The 19,263-nt window shown below is 36.1% G+C and overlaps 2 protein-coding genes across 2 annotated transcripts in view; one reads left to right on the top strand and one right to left on the bottom strand.

The window, feature by feature from the left end:
• Positions 1 to 706: 706 nt before the first annotated feature.
• On the bottom strand, positions 707 to 13,417 carry LOC110447375 (nudC domain-containing protein 3-like). Its single transcript, XM_021493015.1, has 8 exons — positions 13,290 to 13,417; positions 9,241 to 9,322; positions 6,218 to 6,287; positions 5,455 to 5,701; positions 4,488 to 4,590; positions 3,958 to 4,134; positions 1,930 to 2,118; positions 707 to 1,594 (listed from the first exon to the last, which is right to left on the bottom strand). Exons 1-8 carry the CDS (start codon positions 13,406 to 13,408, stop codon positions 1,466 to 1,468), a joined length of 1,116 nt encoding a protein of 371 aa, XP_021348690.1. The 5' UTR covers positions 13,409 to 13,417; the 3' UTR covers positions 707 to 1,465.
• Positions 13,418 to 13,542: 125 nt separating this feature from the next.
• LOC110447373 (GPI inositol-deacylase-like) overlaps positions 13,543 to 19,263 on the top strand; it is a 53,789-nt gene continuing 48,068 nt past the window's right edge. The window contains exons 1-7 of the mRNA XM_021493011.1: positions 13,543 to 13,675; positions 15,848 to 15,915; positions 16,245 to 16,265; positions 17,307 to 17,371; positions 18,025 to 18,113; positions 18,710 to 18,752; positions 18,919 to 19,010. Of these exons, the coding sequence (XP_021348686.1) occupies positions 13,544 to 13,675; positions 15,848 to 15,915; positions 16,245 to 16,265; positions 17,307 to 17,371; positions 18,025 to 18,113; positions 18,710 to 18,752; positions 18,919 to 19,010 (510 nt within the window). The 5' untranslated portion in view covers position 13,543. The remainder of the gene's footprint in view (positions 13,676 to 15,847; positions 15,916 to 16,244; positions 16,266 to 17,306; positions 17,372 to 18,024; positions 18,114 to 18,709; positions 18,753 to 18,918; positions 19,011 to 19,263) is intronic.

Raw genomic sequence — 19,263 nt, 5'->3', positions numbered from 1 at the left:
TTTCTTTCATAAAACCTACATGACAAATACCTTGGTAACTGTTTTTAGCGTGAAATATAGAAGTTTAAAATTTGGTGCAATTTTATATAATCCATTCAAAAGATTTGAGACCTGTTATTGACATTGGAAATTGCATCTCTATGAAGCTCGTGTGTTGCACACTCAACTTTAGGGTTGCACTCCAACAAGTTTGTCTGGGACATATTGGGATGGCAGAGTTTAAGAAGGTCACTGACCTGTCTTTGACCTTAACTTTTTTGAAAAAGTTTGTCCGTGGCATTTCACTTGGGATGGCAGAGTGCAAGAAGAAGGTCACTGACCTATGACTTGACCTTTACCTTTGAAATGTTTGTCTGGGGCATATCTTCTTATATTTTCTCTGGAGTAACCAGATTTCATGTTCAAAAACATCTTCGGATGGCAGAGTGCAAGGTCATTGTGACCTATGACTTGACCTTTGCTTTTGACGAAATTTGTCCATATCTTCTGGAGTAACCAGATTTGGTGTACAAAGACATCTTGGGATGGTAGAGTGCAAGAATTAGGTCAGTGTGACCTATGACTTGACCTTTACTTTTAATAACAAAAAATGTTCGGAGCATATCTTCTGTACTGTTTCACCTGGAGTTGCCAGATTTGGTGTACAAGGACATCCATGGATGATGCGTTTGTTAAATATAGAAATCATTACCAGTGGGAAACGATGGATTGCCTTGCAATACTTTGCCATGTTTTCTCTTGTGTCGGATTACTTTGCTCCATATTACCTTGGTCAACAGAAATGTTTACATTCTCACTCCTCTACCAGATATCACAATTTCAGTGATATGACAACTCGAGAAGAAAATGAAAGATTTTGAATGTTTTTGTTGATATCACACATGTTCAGATTAAATGGATCCACACTTATTCACTAGACTTGCCCAGCTATAACACCAGCAGATCTTGTAAAGAGAAAATGAATATCCAAAGTTTGGAATTAATTTGTCGACAATACTTCAGGATCAAATATAATCAGATCTGGTAAATCTAATTGATAACCTGCATTACAAAGAAAATCATACACGAAACATTTTGCATTGACATTTTTTATAAACAATCTTTAACAATACATTTAATGAAAGGAAACAAAATTTACCTAATGCAGTTACCTTCGTATCCCAACTCCACATGCAGAGTTTGTTCATCGGTTTTAGCGATGTCAGTTTATCTTATCGATTATGGTTTATTTATTACTAATGGAAACAACACCACCAGGATTTCCGTTATCTTTCGAGTAGTCGCTGTTTACAAGGGCTTCAATATGGAACATGTTTTGTATTAAGCAATCTTTAACAATAAAGCAAAGATTCAGAACTGAAACTAAATTAAAGCAGTTCTATTTCAACTCGGCATGCAAACAATTTTCAACGTTTTCTTGCAATTGTGGCGAAGATGGATTGGCGATGTCTGCTTTTCTGAATAGTTATGGTTTATCCTCGTTAATGGAGACAACACCGCCAGGAGTCATGTTGACCTTTGAGGGGTCAAAAGGCTGTCCTTTGAACGGTGACCCATCTGCATCCCAGGCATCCTGCAGTAAGTTGTGAACTTTCTGGAAAATTAGAACATGCACATCTGTTTTTAAAGTGGAGATTCAATTTCAAATACATGTACATGAAAACCAAATAATGGTGAAATACAACTCCCTAACAGTTTTTACGGACAAATAATGATGTTATAATATTCTCTAGCGGTAAAATTTTTGATATACAATAGTCTTCAAGTGAGCAGTACATGGACTGATTACAAAATTAACATTGGAATTTATGTCTCAACCCTTCTTCTAGGTAGGTAACTTTTGCATTGCCCGCAAAATTCAATTAAACATATTTCATTCAAATATTGAGTCAGTAAATAATTTATACTTCACTGTATTATAATACTGACTTTTTCATCACTAGTTGGGAGTCCCAGTTTCTTCTGTCGATCATTATACATCATCTCCCCAATCTTGGCTTGAGCCTCGTCATCTAGATCAGACATCGGTCGACTGGCATCAATCTTCCTCACATTTATCTTGGTTTCTGAAACAAGTAATGCCTCCCACCATCGCTCCTCTTTCTTCTCCAAATTCACCTGGGAAAAAAAAGACAAAATGTTCATGATATGTCATCAAATGTGACAAACTTGACAAGAATGAATAATAAGCTAAATAATGAGCTAAAATGAAAAATTTGTGATGAGTTTCAGAAATTATATATGAAATGAAAACGAGTGCGAGATCTCTTTTTAACAAATAATCAAGATTTGTGATGAGTTTCAGAAATTATATATGAAATGAAAACGAGTGCGAGATCTCTTTTTAACAAATAATCAAGATTTGTGGCATTTATTTGTGTAAAACGTCAATTTTCATGCACTCTTGAAATGTAACAAGAGGCCCAAGGGCCTTAGCGGTCACCTGAGTTATATCATAGGTACTGGTAGCTTTATTTTATTGTTTAGATGTGATGTGGAAATCAGCATGTAAACTACCTAAGTGAAATTCAATACTTGTCATGTCATCAATGGATAAGAATTTGAAAATATTGGTAAATGTTCCCTTTGGGGCCCCGCCCTAGCCCCTGGGGATGGGGCAGGAATCCTAATTTTACAAAGTAAAACTCTCATTTACCCAAGATGATTCTGACTAAGTTTGAGCAATTTTCTGCTGAAAATGGATAAAATATATACCGAAAAGTGTTATTTCCCTATATAAACTATATTAAACGTTACCCCCTCCCCAAGGGAGAACGGATAGCTCGGGGTCCTGATATTTTCAATTTAAATAAAGCCCCTGATGATCTTTCTTTCCACGTAAAGAAAATCACTGTAGTACCTCTGAGTCTGGAGAAGAAGATTTTTGAAATATTGATTAATTTTCCCTTTGGGGCCCCGCCCTGGCCCCAGGGGTCGGGGTAGGAATCTCAATTTTACAATTTGAAACCATCTACCTCCAAGGATAATTCTCACCAAGTAAAAATAATTTCCTACAGAAAGTTGTCAAAATATACCCAAAAGTGTTATTTCCCTATATAAACTATAGTAAACTTTACCCCCTCCCCAAGGGAGAACGGATAGCTCGGGGGTCCTGAAATTTACAATTTAAGTAAAGCCCCTGATGATCTTTCTTTCCACGTAGAGAAAATCACTGTAGTACCTCTGAGTCTGGAGAAGAAGATTTTTGAAATATTGATTAATTTTCCCTTTGGGGCCCCGCCCTGGCCCCAGGGGTTGGGGTAGGAATCCCAATTTTACAATTTTGAAGCCTCATCTACCAAGGATGATTCTGACCAAGTTTGAAAAAAATCCATCCACTGGTTCTTGAGAAGAAGTTGAAAATGTAAAAGTTTACGCACGACGGAGGAAAAGCGATTAGAAAAGGTCACTTGAGCAAAGCTCAGGTGACCTAAAAAGCCATCATTTTGTCTCCAGTGCACAAGTCTGACGTCATGTACTCTTAGGCGTGACGTCCCAAATGAAACAATTGAAATTTAAAACCAATCACTGGGCTGATATATCGCTATAGGTTATATTACATTGGTTATTATGCAAAAAAATATGACATGGATATATTCACTGAATAACACAGTATATTATGTGATAAAGTAATTTATAATCATTATCATATATGGCAAAATGTCTTGATACATTATGGTCTTTAGCACTACCCATATATATGCACTTATGTGCCTGACAATGCATCCACGCATGGCAACAGACTTCCCTGTAAATGGCTTTTTTTTGCAAGAAATTATGTTTTGAGAATTTCATTCTACAGCAAGTATAATGATAATGATAGATTATCATTATATATACTTAAATGGTGTCCTCTAATCGTGAATTGAGTATTTGCAAGTATTTAAAAAAATAAAGTACACACGACAAAACATGGCTAACAGTTCATAACATAGCACTAAGGGTTGAATAGCTTACATGTATGTGGTCACCAGGCACCAGGCTCCACATAGACTCTTCCTTCATTACGTCCCAGGACAGTACATCATTCATAATGTCCAGCCACTGCCCAGTGTCCAGTTTGTAGGAAACCTTCAATCGCTTCTTTTCGATCACAACCTTCACATCTTTGCCTTTCGTTACATACTTTGGTACCTGTTTCATGGGAAAAGAACTTTGATAATTGACAAAATATATTTACATTATTTTTATTAACTATAGCTCTTGAATATTTCAGGTCTGATGGCGGGGACAACTTTAATCAGGTCATTTTTATATGTCTTTGTCAGGAAATATTACAATTTCGACTACCTATGTATTATTTTTAACAAGTTTTATGGTACTTCAATGAAAATTTATCCATTGTACAGTTTTCCAATATGTTGAATGGCATGATATTATCCATATACATGAACAAAAAATGCAGTATATCGATGTGCATAAAGAACATAAATTTACAGAAACACCTTGACGTCTAAAACAGATTAGGGACTCCAATTTAGACATACTTTGATCTGTGCATCTACATCATTGATGGTTTGTGACCAAGAATAGTTGTCCCTCATGGCGCCATTGTGACTGGCGGGGTTGGCCTGAAACTTCTCTTGTTGTCTGTAAAATGGTACATGGTTTTAAGAAAACGGGTATTTCAGCTGGTGGTTTCATACAGCTTTAAAGTAAAAAATTAGGTGTAAGATAGATAAATGAGAACTGCAGAAGACAATGTCCCAGCATTACATCAAAGTTATTTATAATTATTGCAACAGAAACCAAAATATCAAGAAAATTAACTTTTCGTAATAAAATGAAAACAGCTACAGGTTCATTACGATTCACTAGAACCTTTTGCTTTTCTGAAATGCTTACCATGTATCAAAATGTTGACCTGTTACTTTCCAAACAAGCATTACACCTTTTTGATCCCCTTTTGACAACCCTTACTTTTGGCACAGGGACATGTGTTACATGACATACTTGCCTAGTCATAATATGCTCATAAATATTCATAAAATCTTCAGGTGATCAGAAGTTTTCTGCTAGACATGATAATAATGGATGGAGGTAGTTTGTATACATACGTACTTAACTTCTTGTGTTTGGAGATGGTTATATTAGAAGGCTTATTAATGATAATGTGTCCTTACCATACCAGGAAATCCAATACAGTATTGATATGCCAGTAATGTATCTGTAGAATTTGTAAATATGTTGCACGAGAACACTAGGTTGCATGATATACCCATCAGCAGTCACAATGATGTAGATTTACAGGTGTAACACTCAGTTAGATATATGAAGAATATGGAAATAGGAAGAAGATACTGTTACACACTTGATCTAACAGTAAATGTGACATTTAAAAGAATACCCCCCAGTACTGAAATACAGGAGTGTGACATGGTTTACGATATTTAATAAATCTAAAGATTGAAAATGGGAAAAAATATATTAAAGGCACATATATCAATGACCTACTTTGTGAGTTCTGGATCCTGGTCTTTCTTTTCACTGTTTTTATCAGAAGGTTTGTTTTCAACTCGACTGGCATCTTCTGTGACCATTGGCTGTGGTGTTTCATGGCTGCCTGATGCGGAGGTACTCTCCCCTGAATCAACAGATCCTGGTGATCTACCGCTGACTTCCCCAATCGGCTGGTTGGAAGTTGGTACTTCTACAGTTCTAACAGCTGCTGGAGGTACTGTATCAGTCGGTTCCAATGCCTCTACCAACAGGAAGGAAAATTATTTACATAAATGTGTTACATATGCTGTCCTTGTCCTAGATTTCAATTTCTATATTAACCACAAAACTATATTAAAAAGGAACACACTTCATAGACATTTTTTTTGTTAATGCAATACTAGGTCCTGAACATTTCTAAGTGTCATCTGATTGATACAGAATATAAGACTTTTTAGGACCAGGGATGTGGGACAAGGAAATTCCTCCAAAGGGGATTTCAAATTGGGTGAAACCTGAGGGTACAGATATTTTTGCACTAATTTAAATATCTTGAAAGTGGACTTAACCTATGCTACACCCTTGGGCATAAAAAAGCATTTTTCTTTCGTTCCAATCACCAGAATTAGCTCAGAAACCACAACAAGGCATCAGGTTTTGCATCACAACATTAGAATGATCATGATGTCGAGCCATTCATGTTGTCCCATTGTGACATACTGCACGTATACATAATATTGAGTATAAGATAGGAATAGTTTACACCCCCTTTTTTAACCTTTCATTTGCTTTAAGTTTTCCTTTTCTGCTTCATCCTTTCTTGCCAAGTCTTCATACTGTTTATAGGCCTGTCGAAATATAAATACAAAGTACATGTATAAGAAATAAATCAAAACCTTGTCTAAAATTTCTAATCATTACCATATACATGAACTACCATCAAGTAAAACCTCTCAAGCTGTGACCTTCATCTAAATTGTATTTACTTGACATTCAATTGTTCTTGAGATTGGTGTCAGAAATAATTGCTCTAAATTTTTCGCATCTTGCTTGAAAACATCAGTCAGAATTGAGTGTTAAAGGACAGGACAAATGCCAAAAAATGCCGAAGGACCAAGGTGAGCTTATGCCATGCATACCGTGGCGTCCGTCGGTCAACAATTTCTTTAAACAACTTCTTCTTCTAAACCACTGATTGGAATTCAACTAAATTTGACTGGAAGCATCCCTAGGTGGTGAGGATTCAAAATTGAACAAATGGTAAGGCCCAGGGGGCTGAGGGGCGGGGGCAATTTGGCTTTATTGCTTGAAGCGACTTCTTCTGTAGAACTATGCCATGGATATGGATCATATTTGGTAGGAAGCATTCATGGGAGGCAGGGATTCAAAATTGTACAAATGGTGGGGATGACCCACTGGGCTAAGGGGTGGGGCCAAAGAAAGTTTATTACTTGGATATGGTTGAGTTCCCCATCGTATAAAGAGAAGAATGCACATTTGATTCCAGGATGGCCCTGGCCTAGGGTCTGGCCCCACCCTTGGAGACATAGTCCCTGGGTCATAACTTTGAAACAGTTGAGATCCCCACCCCAGAACTATATATACAAATGCTGGACATAAAGAGACGAATACAGTCATGATATTAGAATAGACCCTGGGGTCTTGCCACAACCCTACGGACCTAGTTTCTGAGTCACAGCTTGGAAACAGTTAAGATCCCCACCCTATAACCATATATACAATTGCTGAGTATAAAGAGATGAATGCACATAAATCCTCCAGGATGGCCTTGGGGTCTGCCCCACCCTTGGAGACTTAACCCCTGGGTCATAACTTTGAAACCGTTGAGAATCCCATCCCAAAACTATAAATACAAATGCTAGGCAAAAAGAGACGAATGCATTCATGATATTAGAATTGATCCTGGGGTCTGGCCACAACCCTAATGACCTAGTTTCTGTGTCACAGCTTAGACACAGTTGAGATCCCCACACCATAACCATACATAAAATTGCTGGACATGAGAAATCTAATACAGATATGCTACAAGGATTGGCCTTGGGGTCTGGCATATTCCCTTGGATCTCATTTGGTGAATATTTTGCCATGGTTGCTTAGATATCCAGGCCTTATCTACATTTGCATACATAGTAAATATTGAAATCTGTAATAAGTTTTGAGGGAATTCCTTTTTTTTGCAATCATGATTCATCTTTATCCCATGATATTTTAATTATGAACTTTCTTATTCTGGTACAAAGAGATAGAGATAAGATATATGTGGATTATTTTTCTTATGTTATTGTACAATTTATTGATCTAAAAAAAATGACAAGCAAAATATTTCAGATTTTGATTTTGGGAATGAACAGAAAATCAGTTCACGCATAAACTTTAAGAGGTAGGGGATTTAATCTCCAGGAGGATTTAATTTCCAAAAAGGAATTAAGCCTTTATTGGTTTCTGACATAATAATCTGTTTCATTTGCTCTGCTTTCCCTGATGAGCACTGTGGAATACCATTAAGGTATCCACCCCAGGATCCCTACCACAACTATGGAACTGACTTCCTTGCAGGGACGTTGGGTCAATACATTTGAACAGAAGAACAACATTATCCTTAAAAGAAGCTTCAGCAGATGTGAACCTCACAGACTAATGATTATAAACCTTGAGAATGTATTCAACACTTTGCAGTATGGACGTAACACAACATATTGTTGCCAGCCTCAGAACACAACTTGCACAGACTGTACTTTACCAACCCTCTATACAACTTGATCTTCTTATAACTGATGCCACAGGATTACCCTACAGAACTCACTGATGCCACAGGATTACCCTACAGAACTCTGATGCAAGGACCTTTTCTTCTTCGGGGTTTTCCTAATCGAACACTCTAGAACTGCTCACATGCTTATTGACTTGTACTCAATTTACAACAGTTCTGACAATTTAATCACCAGCTTTATTCCTTCTATTACAATTTCCATTCCTTAAGAGACAGAACAATAACCTTAGAGATTTGCTTGTTTGAGCACTTTTGATACATTTAATTTTATGTTTATATTACTATCCCATATTTCTGTTCCTTTAATCATCTCTTGCATTGTAAATACTGTAATACTATAATTCATACATTCACATTTACTATGATACTTATATTTAATCTATAATCATACTGAAATTATTTAGCACTGATTATATTATGCACCAATCAAAAACAGCTAACTCTTAGCAACTTGGTGACATCACAGTTATTCTTTATTGGTCTAGTCACATGACCTTTATTGTCATTTTACGTAACATAGTTGCAAACATCATGTAACAGTGCTCTGAAGACGGCCTCCTTTTGGCCGAAACATGTCAGCACGTAGGATGTAAATCAAACATTACATTTTGTACCAGATTCAGTGGTGTTGTTGCTCATCAGTTCTAGTTTCATAATAATCTATTGCCTAAAATTTATCTCCAAGCAACAAATGCTGTTTTTTCTCATAAATTTGGGATGGGGCCTTTTTGTCTCAATTTGGGAAGAAAATATACCAATATCAATTGGGAAGAAAATGTTCGGGAGGAAACTGCAAAGTTTAGCAATTACATGTACCAGGTAGCTATAAATATAAAACAGTTTCAATTGAGAATTGGGGGCCATTTTCGGCGCCCAAATTTTCCCCCAAAAAGCACTACAGCAGCACTTGGAAAATGTTTACGTTAGTTGCATATATATATATTAGATATCAATCAAATCCTGGTTGATAGTTAATCTTATTAATATATTCTTTTGTATTCAAAACTTACATTGAGTAAAAGTTTAACTGCCACTCCTGGAGGGAATCCTAGCCTGTCTGTCTTCTGTTTCATTATCCGATAAAAGTCAGTCCTAAAAAAAATCTTCCTTTTATCAATCATGTTACGTTTGACCTAAAAGTTCCTTATATTTATGGCTCCAGTAGGCTACTGGTAAAACACAAATAATCTGGGTTCAAGATGAATATCTATTTTTAGCTGATTAAATATAAAAACATTTTGACTCCTTTGACCTTGAGTGTGGGTCAAGGTTATTCATTTGAACATTAATGTTAACTCATTGACCCCTGAAATTTCATAATGAACTATTCCATTCTTTGATTTGGAAGGGTTCAAATGTGTCTTCAGGGGTGAATGAGTTAACATATATAACACCTCAGCTGCACCCTAGCAAACTAATGTATCATTTTAATAATTATGTTTAACATATCGAAATTATGCATCTGTCATGGCAAGGTTTAATCAGGGTCTTTAAATGACTTATTATTGAAAATATGATGATGGCATCTTAAATGGAAAATTTAATATCAAAATATTGCCAAAAAGCACATAGCCTTGCTCTCAAATGCACTGCAGTTTGTTAACCCTGTAAAATTTGGGGCAAATTCTTTCCTGGAAGAAGACGGGAGAATACAACCCTGATTGAAAATCACAGGTACTAGCCTCCTGTGTCAACTACACCAATAATAGTTTATATAATGGCTGTACGTGTATTGACAGACAAGCCTCATACCTGTGTTAAAAACCATCAGTTTCTTATCAAACCGAAAATTTCTAGAGCGTCAGACTATTAAACCAAACGTCCCGGTTCGACATCTAAAGGAGGCATATTCATTAAAACAATACCTCACAAAGCCATTTTTTATCATATCTTTAGACTTTTAATTTATTGCTTAAAAGTACAGTATATAAACTTAATTTCAGGTTCCTGTGTTAAACATGATCAATTAACCACAGGTGTTTGATGTTAAGTCAATATAACTGAATAGTCTAGACGTAAAAAATACACCCTCCTGTAGTCCATACTTTTTCATCTACATATACTATACCACAGGGACCGGAGAATTTGTTACAGCTATATTTAGACCTAAACTAGGGTGTTGAGAGAAATGTTACATGTTTAAGGGGTTTAGACAGATTGTCGTTAAAATTACACCTCCAATGATCATACATAAGAGAAGGGCGGAAAGCTTGCAATGTCGAAAAGTCAACCCCACCTAACTAGCAGCAAAAACAACAATTGTAGTTGATCTACGGGGAAATGCTTAGTACTGTTGGAAAGATGGATAATTTTTCTTTTAACAAGAATTAGGCATAATAAGATGTCTTGCCTGTCCCTGTTTTGAGCATAAGATTAAATGTGTCAAGCATTGTAAGTTTGAGCTGAAGTTCGGAATTTTACAGTTTGGCAATACATCAACATGGCGATATATAAGGAACAAGTGCTAATTGTAATGGGAGCCGGCCATTACAGATGTCCCCCAAACTACGCTTGCATTCAGAAAAACAAATGTAAATAGGAGAACGGAAGTCGCAGTGCCATAATACACGTACTAGCCTGAGTTTCCTCTAGCCCCGACACCGGCGACTTGGACATTTTGACAGATAGATGTCTGGCGTGGGGCCAGAGCACACTGCTATATGAAAACGTGGAATTCTTCGACACCGTTTGGTATCAGAGAGTTATGAGGTGCTGACAACAAAAAAAATACTATCACACAACACATATCTCACAGATATCGATAAATGGATAATTTATTGATCCAAATCAGCTCTTATTATCACTTACAGCTGCCAAATTCCGTCAGTAGAGTCTTCGATTTTCAATCGTTCAAAACTTCCCACCTGAGCAAACGCCATTTTTGTAGGTCACAGAGTGACTAATCAACAAACCGTACTGATCCGGACTGAAAATGGAATATATATTACTCTTGTCAAGAAGATTTCCGCACCACAACTTTTTGTTGATTAGTCACTCCCCTATAACAAACAGTATCGAAGATTCCATGTTTTCATATAGCAGTGCGCTCTAGCCCCACACCAGAAATCTATCTGTCAAAATATCTAAGTCTGGTATCGGGGCCAGAGGAAACTAAGGCTATACATGTACATACCAAATTTTAGCGAAATCAAAATATATGTGAATTTCGACCAATCATGCAGAAGCCAGTATATGACGACCATCTTGTCAGATCAAAAAATGGATGCCGCGATTCAGTTCACAGTGCGAAAATACACATACATACTGAATTTTAGCGAAATCAGAACATAACTGAATTTCGACCAATCAGAAGCCAATATACAGTGGCCATTTTGTAAAATAATAAAATGAATGTCATGGTTGAGTTTGCAGTGCCAAAATGCATGTACATACCAAATTTGACAGAAATAGAACAATATCTGAATTTCGACCAATCAGAAGTCAGTATACTGCAATCAGAAGCCAGTATTCTGCGGCCATGTTTGTTGTCCGATTCCATTAAAACATTTACATTGTAACCTAAAGATGGTTATGATCATCCCAACTTACAGTCTAAGTTTAATTAGTCTAACACTTCAAATGTTTAAAATACAGCATATAACACACAGCTTAACGCAAAAACTTTACATTCAGGGAGATGTTGTGAATGTCACTGGACCAAGAAATGCAGGCCACATTCAACATATCATGCATGGTTTAATTATTTCATGGGTTATGAATATATGACACATGTACGCCGAAGTTTGGTTGGTCTAGCACTTAATTCTTTTTGAGAAACAAAGCTAAATGCAAAAACTTTACATTGATGAAGATGCTGTCAAAATCACTGGACCGTGAAATATACAATATAGGCCACATTCAGCATATAATGCATGATTTGAAATGCACTTTGTCTAAAATAACTACAGTCCAAACACAATAACTTAACATTGATGTAGATGCTGTCAAAGTCACCGGACCGCGAAATGTAAGACACATTCAGAAACTGATGCATGGATTGAGATGAAGTATATAAGAGGCATGAATTTCCGCAGACATGATCTCCGTTTCCTCCAAAAACACATGCCATTTCAGAGTTTCAAATTTTTGTAGTCATCGTTCCACTTTTTTAATATTAATGAGGTTGAGGTCAGCGTGTGCCGAGACCCATTGGTGTGATTGGCTTGAAGCGCAGCCATTTTTTGGCTAAACCAACCAACAATGCATGTTTCGGCATGCGCTGACCTCAACCTCATTAATATTTTAAAAAAAGTGTCACGATTTGAAATTCAGAAATGGTGTGTGATTTTGGAGGAAACAGAGATCATGTCCGCAGAAAGAGAATACATTTTACAGGAATATAGGAGGTTGTTCAAAGAAAAATTATCCATCATTCAAATGGTACTCAGCGTTTTCCTGTAGATCAACTATAAATGTTGTTTTTGATGCAAGAAAGTTAGGTGGGGTCGATTTTTCGCCATCTCAAGCTTTCCACCCTTCTCGTATTTTTACCGAAAGTCAATCTAAACCATTAAAACATTTTAAAATACCCTGAACAGCCAAAGCTGTTTGCGTTTAAACGGTCAAACCGGTCGGACCACAGTTGTTCGTTTATTAAATAAGGTCGGACCTAGTAATCTGATGCTGCTTTCAGGCGAGCCTTGACAAAATTGTTACATTTGCAAACGGACACACCGATTGTTCTGCATAAACAAACAGGCCCCTAATTTAGGTCCAAATATAGCTGAACAGATAACCAGGGGCCTGTTCGTTTATGCGGAACAACGTAACGGTTTGTCCGTTTTTAAATGCAACCATCTCGGGTATAAAGCCTGGCGGGCCTGCAAATGTTTATGCAGGCCTTGCAATGCCTTGTCAATGCTCTTCTGAAAGAAGCATCAGATTACTCGCTCCGACCTGATTTGATAAACGAACAACTGTGGTCCGACCGGTTCAATCGTTAAATAAACGAAAACGGCCCAGGTCCCTGTGTACTATATAGACTGTCATTTTGACGAAACGCTTAAGTCATTTGAAACATGATTTCGGCACAATTAGATAACCATGTCTTTCTATTGACCTTCTATACAAAAATCCAAACATGGCGTCCAGAAATCCAGCAATCTGTCCCTCATGTTGTAATATTCCGAGCAGAGCAGTGTCGTATTGCTCTCTCATTCCCGCCATGTTGTTTTGCATCGCAATATATAGGTTAAGAAAATGTTTATTTCAGGAGAAGTGACAGTTCCTTCGTTTTGAGCGTTTAAGAGACCATGAAGATGTTTTCGTTCGGAAGTCCTTTGCGTTTTTCCTGTGAATTCGTCTCATTTCATCATGGCGGCAGTTCGAGCAGGGTTTGCGGTAGTGTGTGTCGGCATTCTTGTTTATGGGATTCTGGACATCATGACAAATTTTGAAGAAAACAACTGTGATATGACATACATGTTTGAAATGCCAGAATATGTGGTTGGTATTTTATTGGCCTAACACCACATACTTAGTAAATAACTATTAAGTGGGCGGTCATATCTTGGTTCACTGTAATGAATGCAAGGATTGCGCACACTTTGCCTTGGGTTAGGCTACATTCGCGTATAACGGTTGAAACGGTACGTGTGGAGCAGAAATTTTCCACGATAAACGAACGCACTTGGACCGTTCTATAAGCAGAGCTAAAAATGCACTGTTTCGGAGAATAAAAAAAAAATGTATCAAGAATAGTATGCCCTTCTCTCACATGTCAACTGAATTACATAACGTATCTTAAAAACTACATGCGGCTTGACATTGTTTTAGAAAGAAATAACGCAAACTAGCAATAGTCAGCATTTCGGTCAGGTACGTCTTGACAGAGACGTATATAACACATAACACATGTATTATATACATCTCTGGTCTGGACCCCTCAATCTACATGTGCCAAATTTTCCTGAGGTCAGCCTTGGTCCAGATCTGTACCTGTCGTTTTCTTTACAGGTTCAATCGTTTCAACCGGATACACGAATGTATTCTCGGGTTACCGGTTTCAGCGCACTTAAGAAGCATCCGCGATTTCGTACTCATATCGGCAGAAAACTGTTGAAATTACAGAAGACTGTCATAAACATACAAACTACTAAAGGAAACAAAAAACTAGTAACATAAAACAGTATTTTTAAAAAATCGGAACAAACAAATTTTAACAAATTTCTCTCGTCAGAAGTAGCCGTCATTTGTTTCCGTGTGTCTATTTTGATTTAGTGTTCAAAGAAAGATAACTCGAATACACTAAAAAGAAATTCTCTACAGTTACCTGCAAAAACAAATCTTTAATCGTCAAATTAATTATCAAAACATTTTTTTTTTAAATTTCACATTTTTAATTGATTTTTCTAGATGTCAAATTGAACGAATTCATGTAATTTTATAATTTATTTATTATATTTATTTAGTTATGATATAGAATCTGTTTTTTTCTACAGTCTTATATCGGTTTTGGTTGATAGCAAGTTATTTCTCATTTTGTTCTGTTTAAAATTGGTGAAAATTGGAAGTTCATTGCATCACAAGGTTTACGTTTCATTGAAAACACTGTTTATCGATATAAGAATGTCTCCTTGGCTCTTCGGAAGTGGAAAAAAATCGGCGAGGAGATTTGGCCTCATTTGCATACGACATTTTCGTATGTTTGTCAGACTACAAAAAAGACCGGTTCATGAATGAAATATATCACCGTTTTTTCAGGTATGGGCTCATTTTGAGCAAGATAAAAAGTGCATTAAGTAAAACTGCATATTTATGCGTGTTTTTTTTAATCGGTGATTATTTCTTATGTTTTCCGGACAAACTTCTGGTAATTTTTGTGTCAGTTTACAGACGATGGCCAAATGTCTAAAATATCCTTGTGTTTTGTCCAGCAGGTCCTGTAGTTACGAGATATAGCTTGATAAAATGGCTGCGCGGAAATACATAAGGTGCGGAAACTGATGACTAGACGATACCCTTAGTTCACCCATTATTTTCAATGTGTACTTACAAATAATTGTAAGTTGTATTTTTAAAAGCAAAAGAATTATAGTGCACGAAAAGTCCGAGATAACTGTCCTTAAATGTTATCTTTCCAAGACAAGTAATCTTCTTAAAATTTGAAGGGACGGAGAGTGAGTGTCTATCAAAGGGACTCATTAAAAAAAATTGTGCACTGTGCACACTTCAATTATTGGGGGTTTTCACACCAGAGTATTTATGCCCACCTAACTACAATGTATTTGCCGTACATGGGTTGACAGATTATATTTATTTATCTCTGTCACTCTGCTGATAAAAATGTTGACATGGACTTTTGATGCTGACTATCTCTGTCCCATGAAAAAATAGTAATCAGTCGTTTCTGACTAAGGCACAGGTACATTATAGGTCAGTAGATATATAGAAATGACAACACATAACTTTTCCATTGTCCAGTAATAAGCCGACCCCCTAATTTTGTCCAATTTATATATGTTTTCCTCATGGGCTTATTGCAGGATAAATACAATATTACAGCAATAGCGTAAAAAGACTACATTGCCTGCTGCATAGAGGTTTATTATTATGATCCCTACTTTCAGATATATGGAACAAATAAATATTTTTCTATTAATTTTCATTTCTTTTAAGAACATTTCTTTGGGAGAAGAGGTCAAGAAGACGTATCCCAGATATGGGCTTTACGTGTACGGGGAAGGGTAAGTTCATACACATACCAGTATATCAAACTATAGGTTACTGAAAATGTAGATGGAATATCTAGCTATGGATTATTATTAATATACATAACCAAGCATAATGAAATGGTATTAACATTTCCATTTGACCATAAAAATGAAGTTTAGTACATCTGTGAGAATGAATATTGAAAAACAAGATGTAAAAGTTGGTATGGCAGTAATAAGCATGGTAGAAGTCTCTGTATATGTCACATAATGTATAGCAATTGTTTTTGATTTTGTGAATTAGATGAAAAATGCTGTTTTTTTACTACATATCTATTGTTTTGTTTTTGTTTTGTTTGCAGGGATTATGCCAAATATGTCAGGTATGATATGTTACAGCCAAATTAAGCCAATGTATGTATACTCTTGTCTGCAAAATACCATGGTGACCCTTTCACCACATAACCTCTGCTCCACATTATTACATCATTTCAACAATTGTCTCTTACCCCAATCCTCGATATCCAGGGGTTACGCTCACTTTCGCTCTCTACACCCACCCCTGGAATATGTCATAGCAAAATTGAAGGCACAAAGATAGCTGTTTGATTGGTCTCAGGTAAAATGAACTGACTAATCGCTAGGCCAATACCTGTCCTTTGAAGATTACAAAGGAGAGATGCCCGACTTCAAAGCCTGTCAATTTTTACCGTTACATGACCCCGAAATTCTTTTGATGTACATCAAATGATCAAACTAGTCTTCTTGTCTCATCAACAAGGTAGTGCACACTGAGCCTTCAATTTTGCTATGACATATTCCAGGGGTGCAGAAAATGAAAGTGAGCGTAACCCCTGGATATCGAGGATGCTCTACCCCAGATGGTATGGCAAAAAAATCCTAGCCAAAGGGAGTGATATTGTTGATTGTCTAACCTAAAGCTGATGTCAAGCTGTGGGTTATATATTTGAGAATCTTGACTGCTATCAACACTAGATTTTACTTACAGGTTATTTAATTCAGATACAAATATTTTCAAATCCAGTTCCCTTATTACTGATCACTCCACAACTAATGGTAATTAAATGGATGTGAGAATACAGCCTGCCCATGCTTGTCATTGTTATAAAATGTGACATGTATATCATATATATTGAGCTAAGGTTATAATAATTACATCCAAGGATGTCTGGTTTAGACAGCTGAACTTTAGCAGATGTTTTTTTTCTTCTCATTTTCATTTAATTCAATAATACATGTAACACACCAAATATAAGCATTTTTCAAACAAAAAGAAAAGAACAAGGATATCAATAATGATAAGAATTGAAAACAGTAATAATTTTCATGGTTTCATAATTAATTACAATGTATGTTATGCATATTTAAGTTGATGAAATACTGTGTATTTTTTTGTTTTGTAGTGATATGAATCTACAGGGGGTACCTGTTCTTTTCATCCCTGGCAATGCTGGTAGTCACAAGCAAGGTAATAGACACACGTTTTTTGTTCTGAATCAGGCCAGATTTTATGTATCTCATAAATAGATTTTATGTTTAGAACTACACTTGTGTCTATTTACAAAATTCATCGTCTTTTCTGAACTCATGAATACAGGATTGAAAAGATGTAGATTTCACTAACAATGATAGTTTTATTTGTAAAATGTGTGATTTCTATCCAAAAGAATGTTTTGTTGATATTAAAAGTATATTACCGATGCAAAAAAATAAATAAATTCGAACAGCTTTTTTGAAGTCTTTCTGTAATATTTTACATTTGCATATAATGCAGGAAATGTATATTTAGACATGAATGTTCTCCGTGTAGTAGCTTTATCTGTTTATGTGTTTCATGAGTTAAAGAGATTATGTCTCTTGTATTGAAAAGTATCTGGTTTCATAGCAATAAAAGAAACCTTTTTTTTACACACATATATTATGATTTAGATTAGTTAATACAAAATGAGAACATTAATTACTTAATATAATGTTATTATTGATAAAACATGTGTTTAATAACTAATTATTGCTATTTCCTTAAAAGGATGGGTCTTTTTCGTTTGTAATTGAGATATTGTAGAATGTTAATGGTATTTATTTTATCACTATGTAATGTGTTCCCATGCTTCCTGCCTGCAGCCCGCTCCCTAGCATCAGTGGCCTTAAGACGTGTTGAGGAAAAAAAACCTAACTTCCATTTCAATTACTTCACAGTGGATTTGAATGAGGTGAAATTTTCAGAAAAATGTTTTTCCATCAATTCGTCGAAGATTAACTTATCAACACGTTATAATAATGGTAGAGGTACATTTAACTTGAATAGAGTGAACACCACTTTACTGACAAGGGAAACTTGATAATTTGGTCAGACATGACAGTGTGTCTGAAAACCTGATATTAATGACCTCAAGGGGGTGCTAGATCATTTGGTAAAATAGGAAAGCATGTCAGAAACTTAACTGACATCAAGGGGGATCAGACATTTTTGGTCAAATATCACAGTATGTCAGTTAACCTGTCTATACTGACAGTAAGGCATGGAGGACTACATCATTTGGTCGGATATGACAGTATGTCAGTTAACCTGTCTATACTGACAGTAAGACATGGAGGACTACATCATTTGGTCGGATATGACAGTATGTCAGTAAAGTTGATTCTAATGACTATACGGGGGAGAAACACAGTAATGTTGTTTGAGAATTGGTTTGCATATAAATTCAAATAAATGGTCTATAATATATAAAACATGTACGTCACTGATATTGCCCTGTGTAGTATGTACGACTAGCCTAGTGTCTGATGGCCTTGGTGTTGTTTGTAGGAGATGATGGGTCTGTATGGTGGGACATTACAGGATCAGACAGGTATGTATGTTTTCATCATAATAAATCATTCACCCTTACATATATACAGCAAATATTGAATTAGATTCTCGCCTTAAAAATATATCTAGATAAAGTTTAAAAAAAATCAACAATTCTAAACAATTGTAAGTTAATCTAATAAGTGACATGTCAATTTCTGTTCCAGAATTTGTGCACCTTTGCATGACAAAGATTTTGACGTTGTATGGAGAAGCTCCAAACCCACCCTCCTCTGTAATACTAGTTGGACATTCTATGGTAAGTCTGTGTAGATATTCCTCTTACAGAGAAGCTCCAAACCCACCCTCCTCTATAATACTAGTAGGTCACTCTCTGCTAAGTCTGTGTAGATATTCCTCTTACAGAGAAGCTCCAAAGCCCCCTCTATAATACTAGTAGGACACTCTATGGTAAGTCTGTGTAGATATTCCTCTTACAGAGAAGCTCCAAACCCACCCTCCTCTGTAATACTAGTAGGTCACTCTCTGCTAAGTCTGTGTAGATATTCCTC

This window comes from Mizuhopecten yessoensis, unplaced genomic scaffold (assembly GCF_002113885.1).
Source record: "Mizuhopecten yessoensis strain PY_sf001 unplaced genomic scaffold, ASM211388v2 scaffold3339, whole genome shotgun sequence".
Lineage (NCBI taxonomy): Eukaryota > Metazoa > Mollusca > Bivalvia > Pectinida > Pectinidae > Mizuhopecten > Mizuhopecten yessoensis.
Note: the sequence above shows the minus strand (reverse complement) of the source record. Positions and strands in the feature narration are given on the sequence as shown.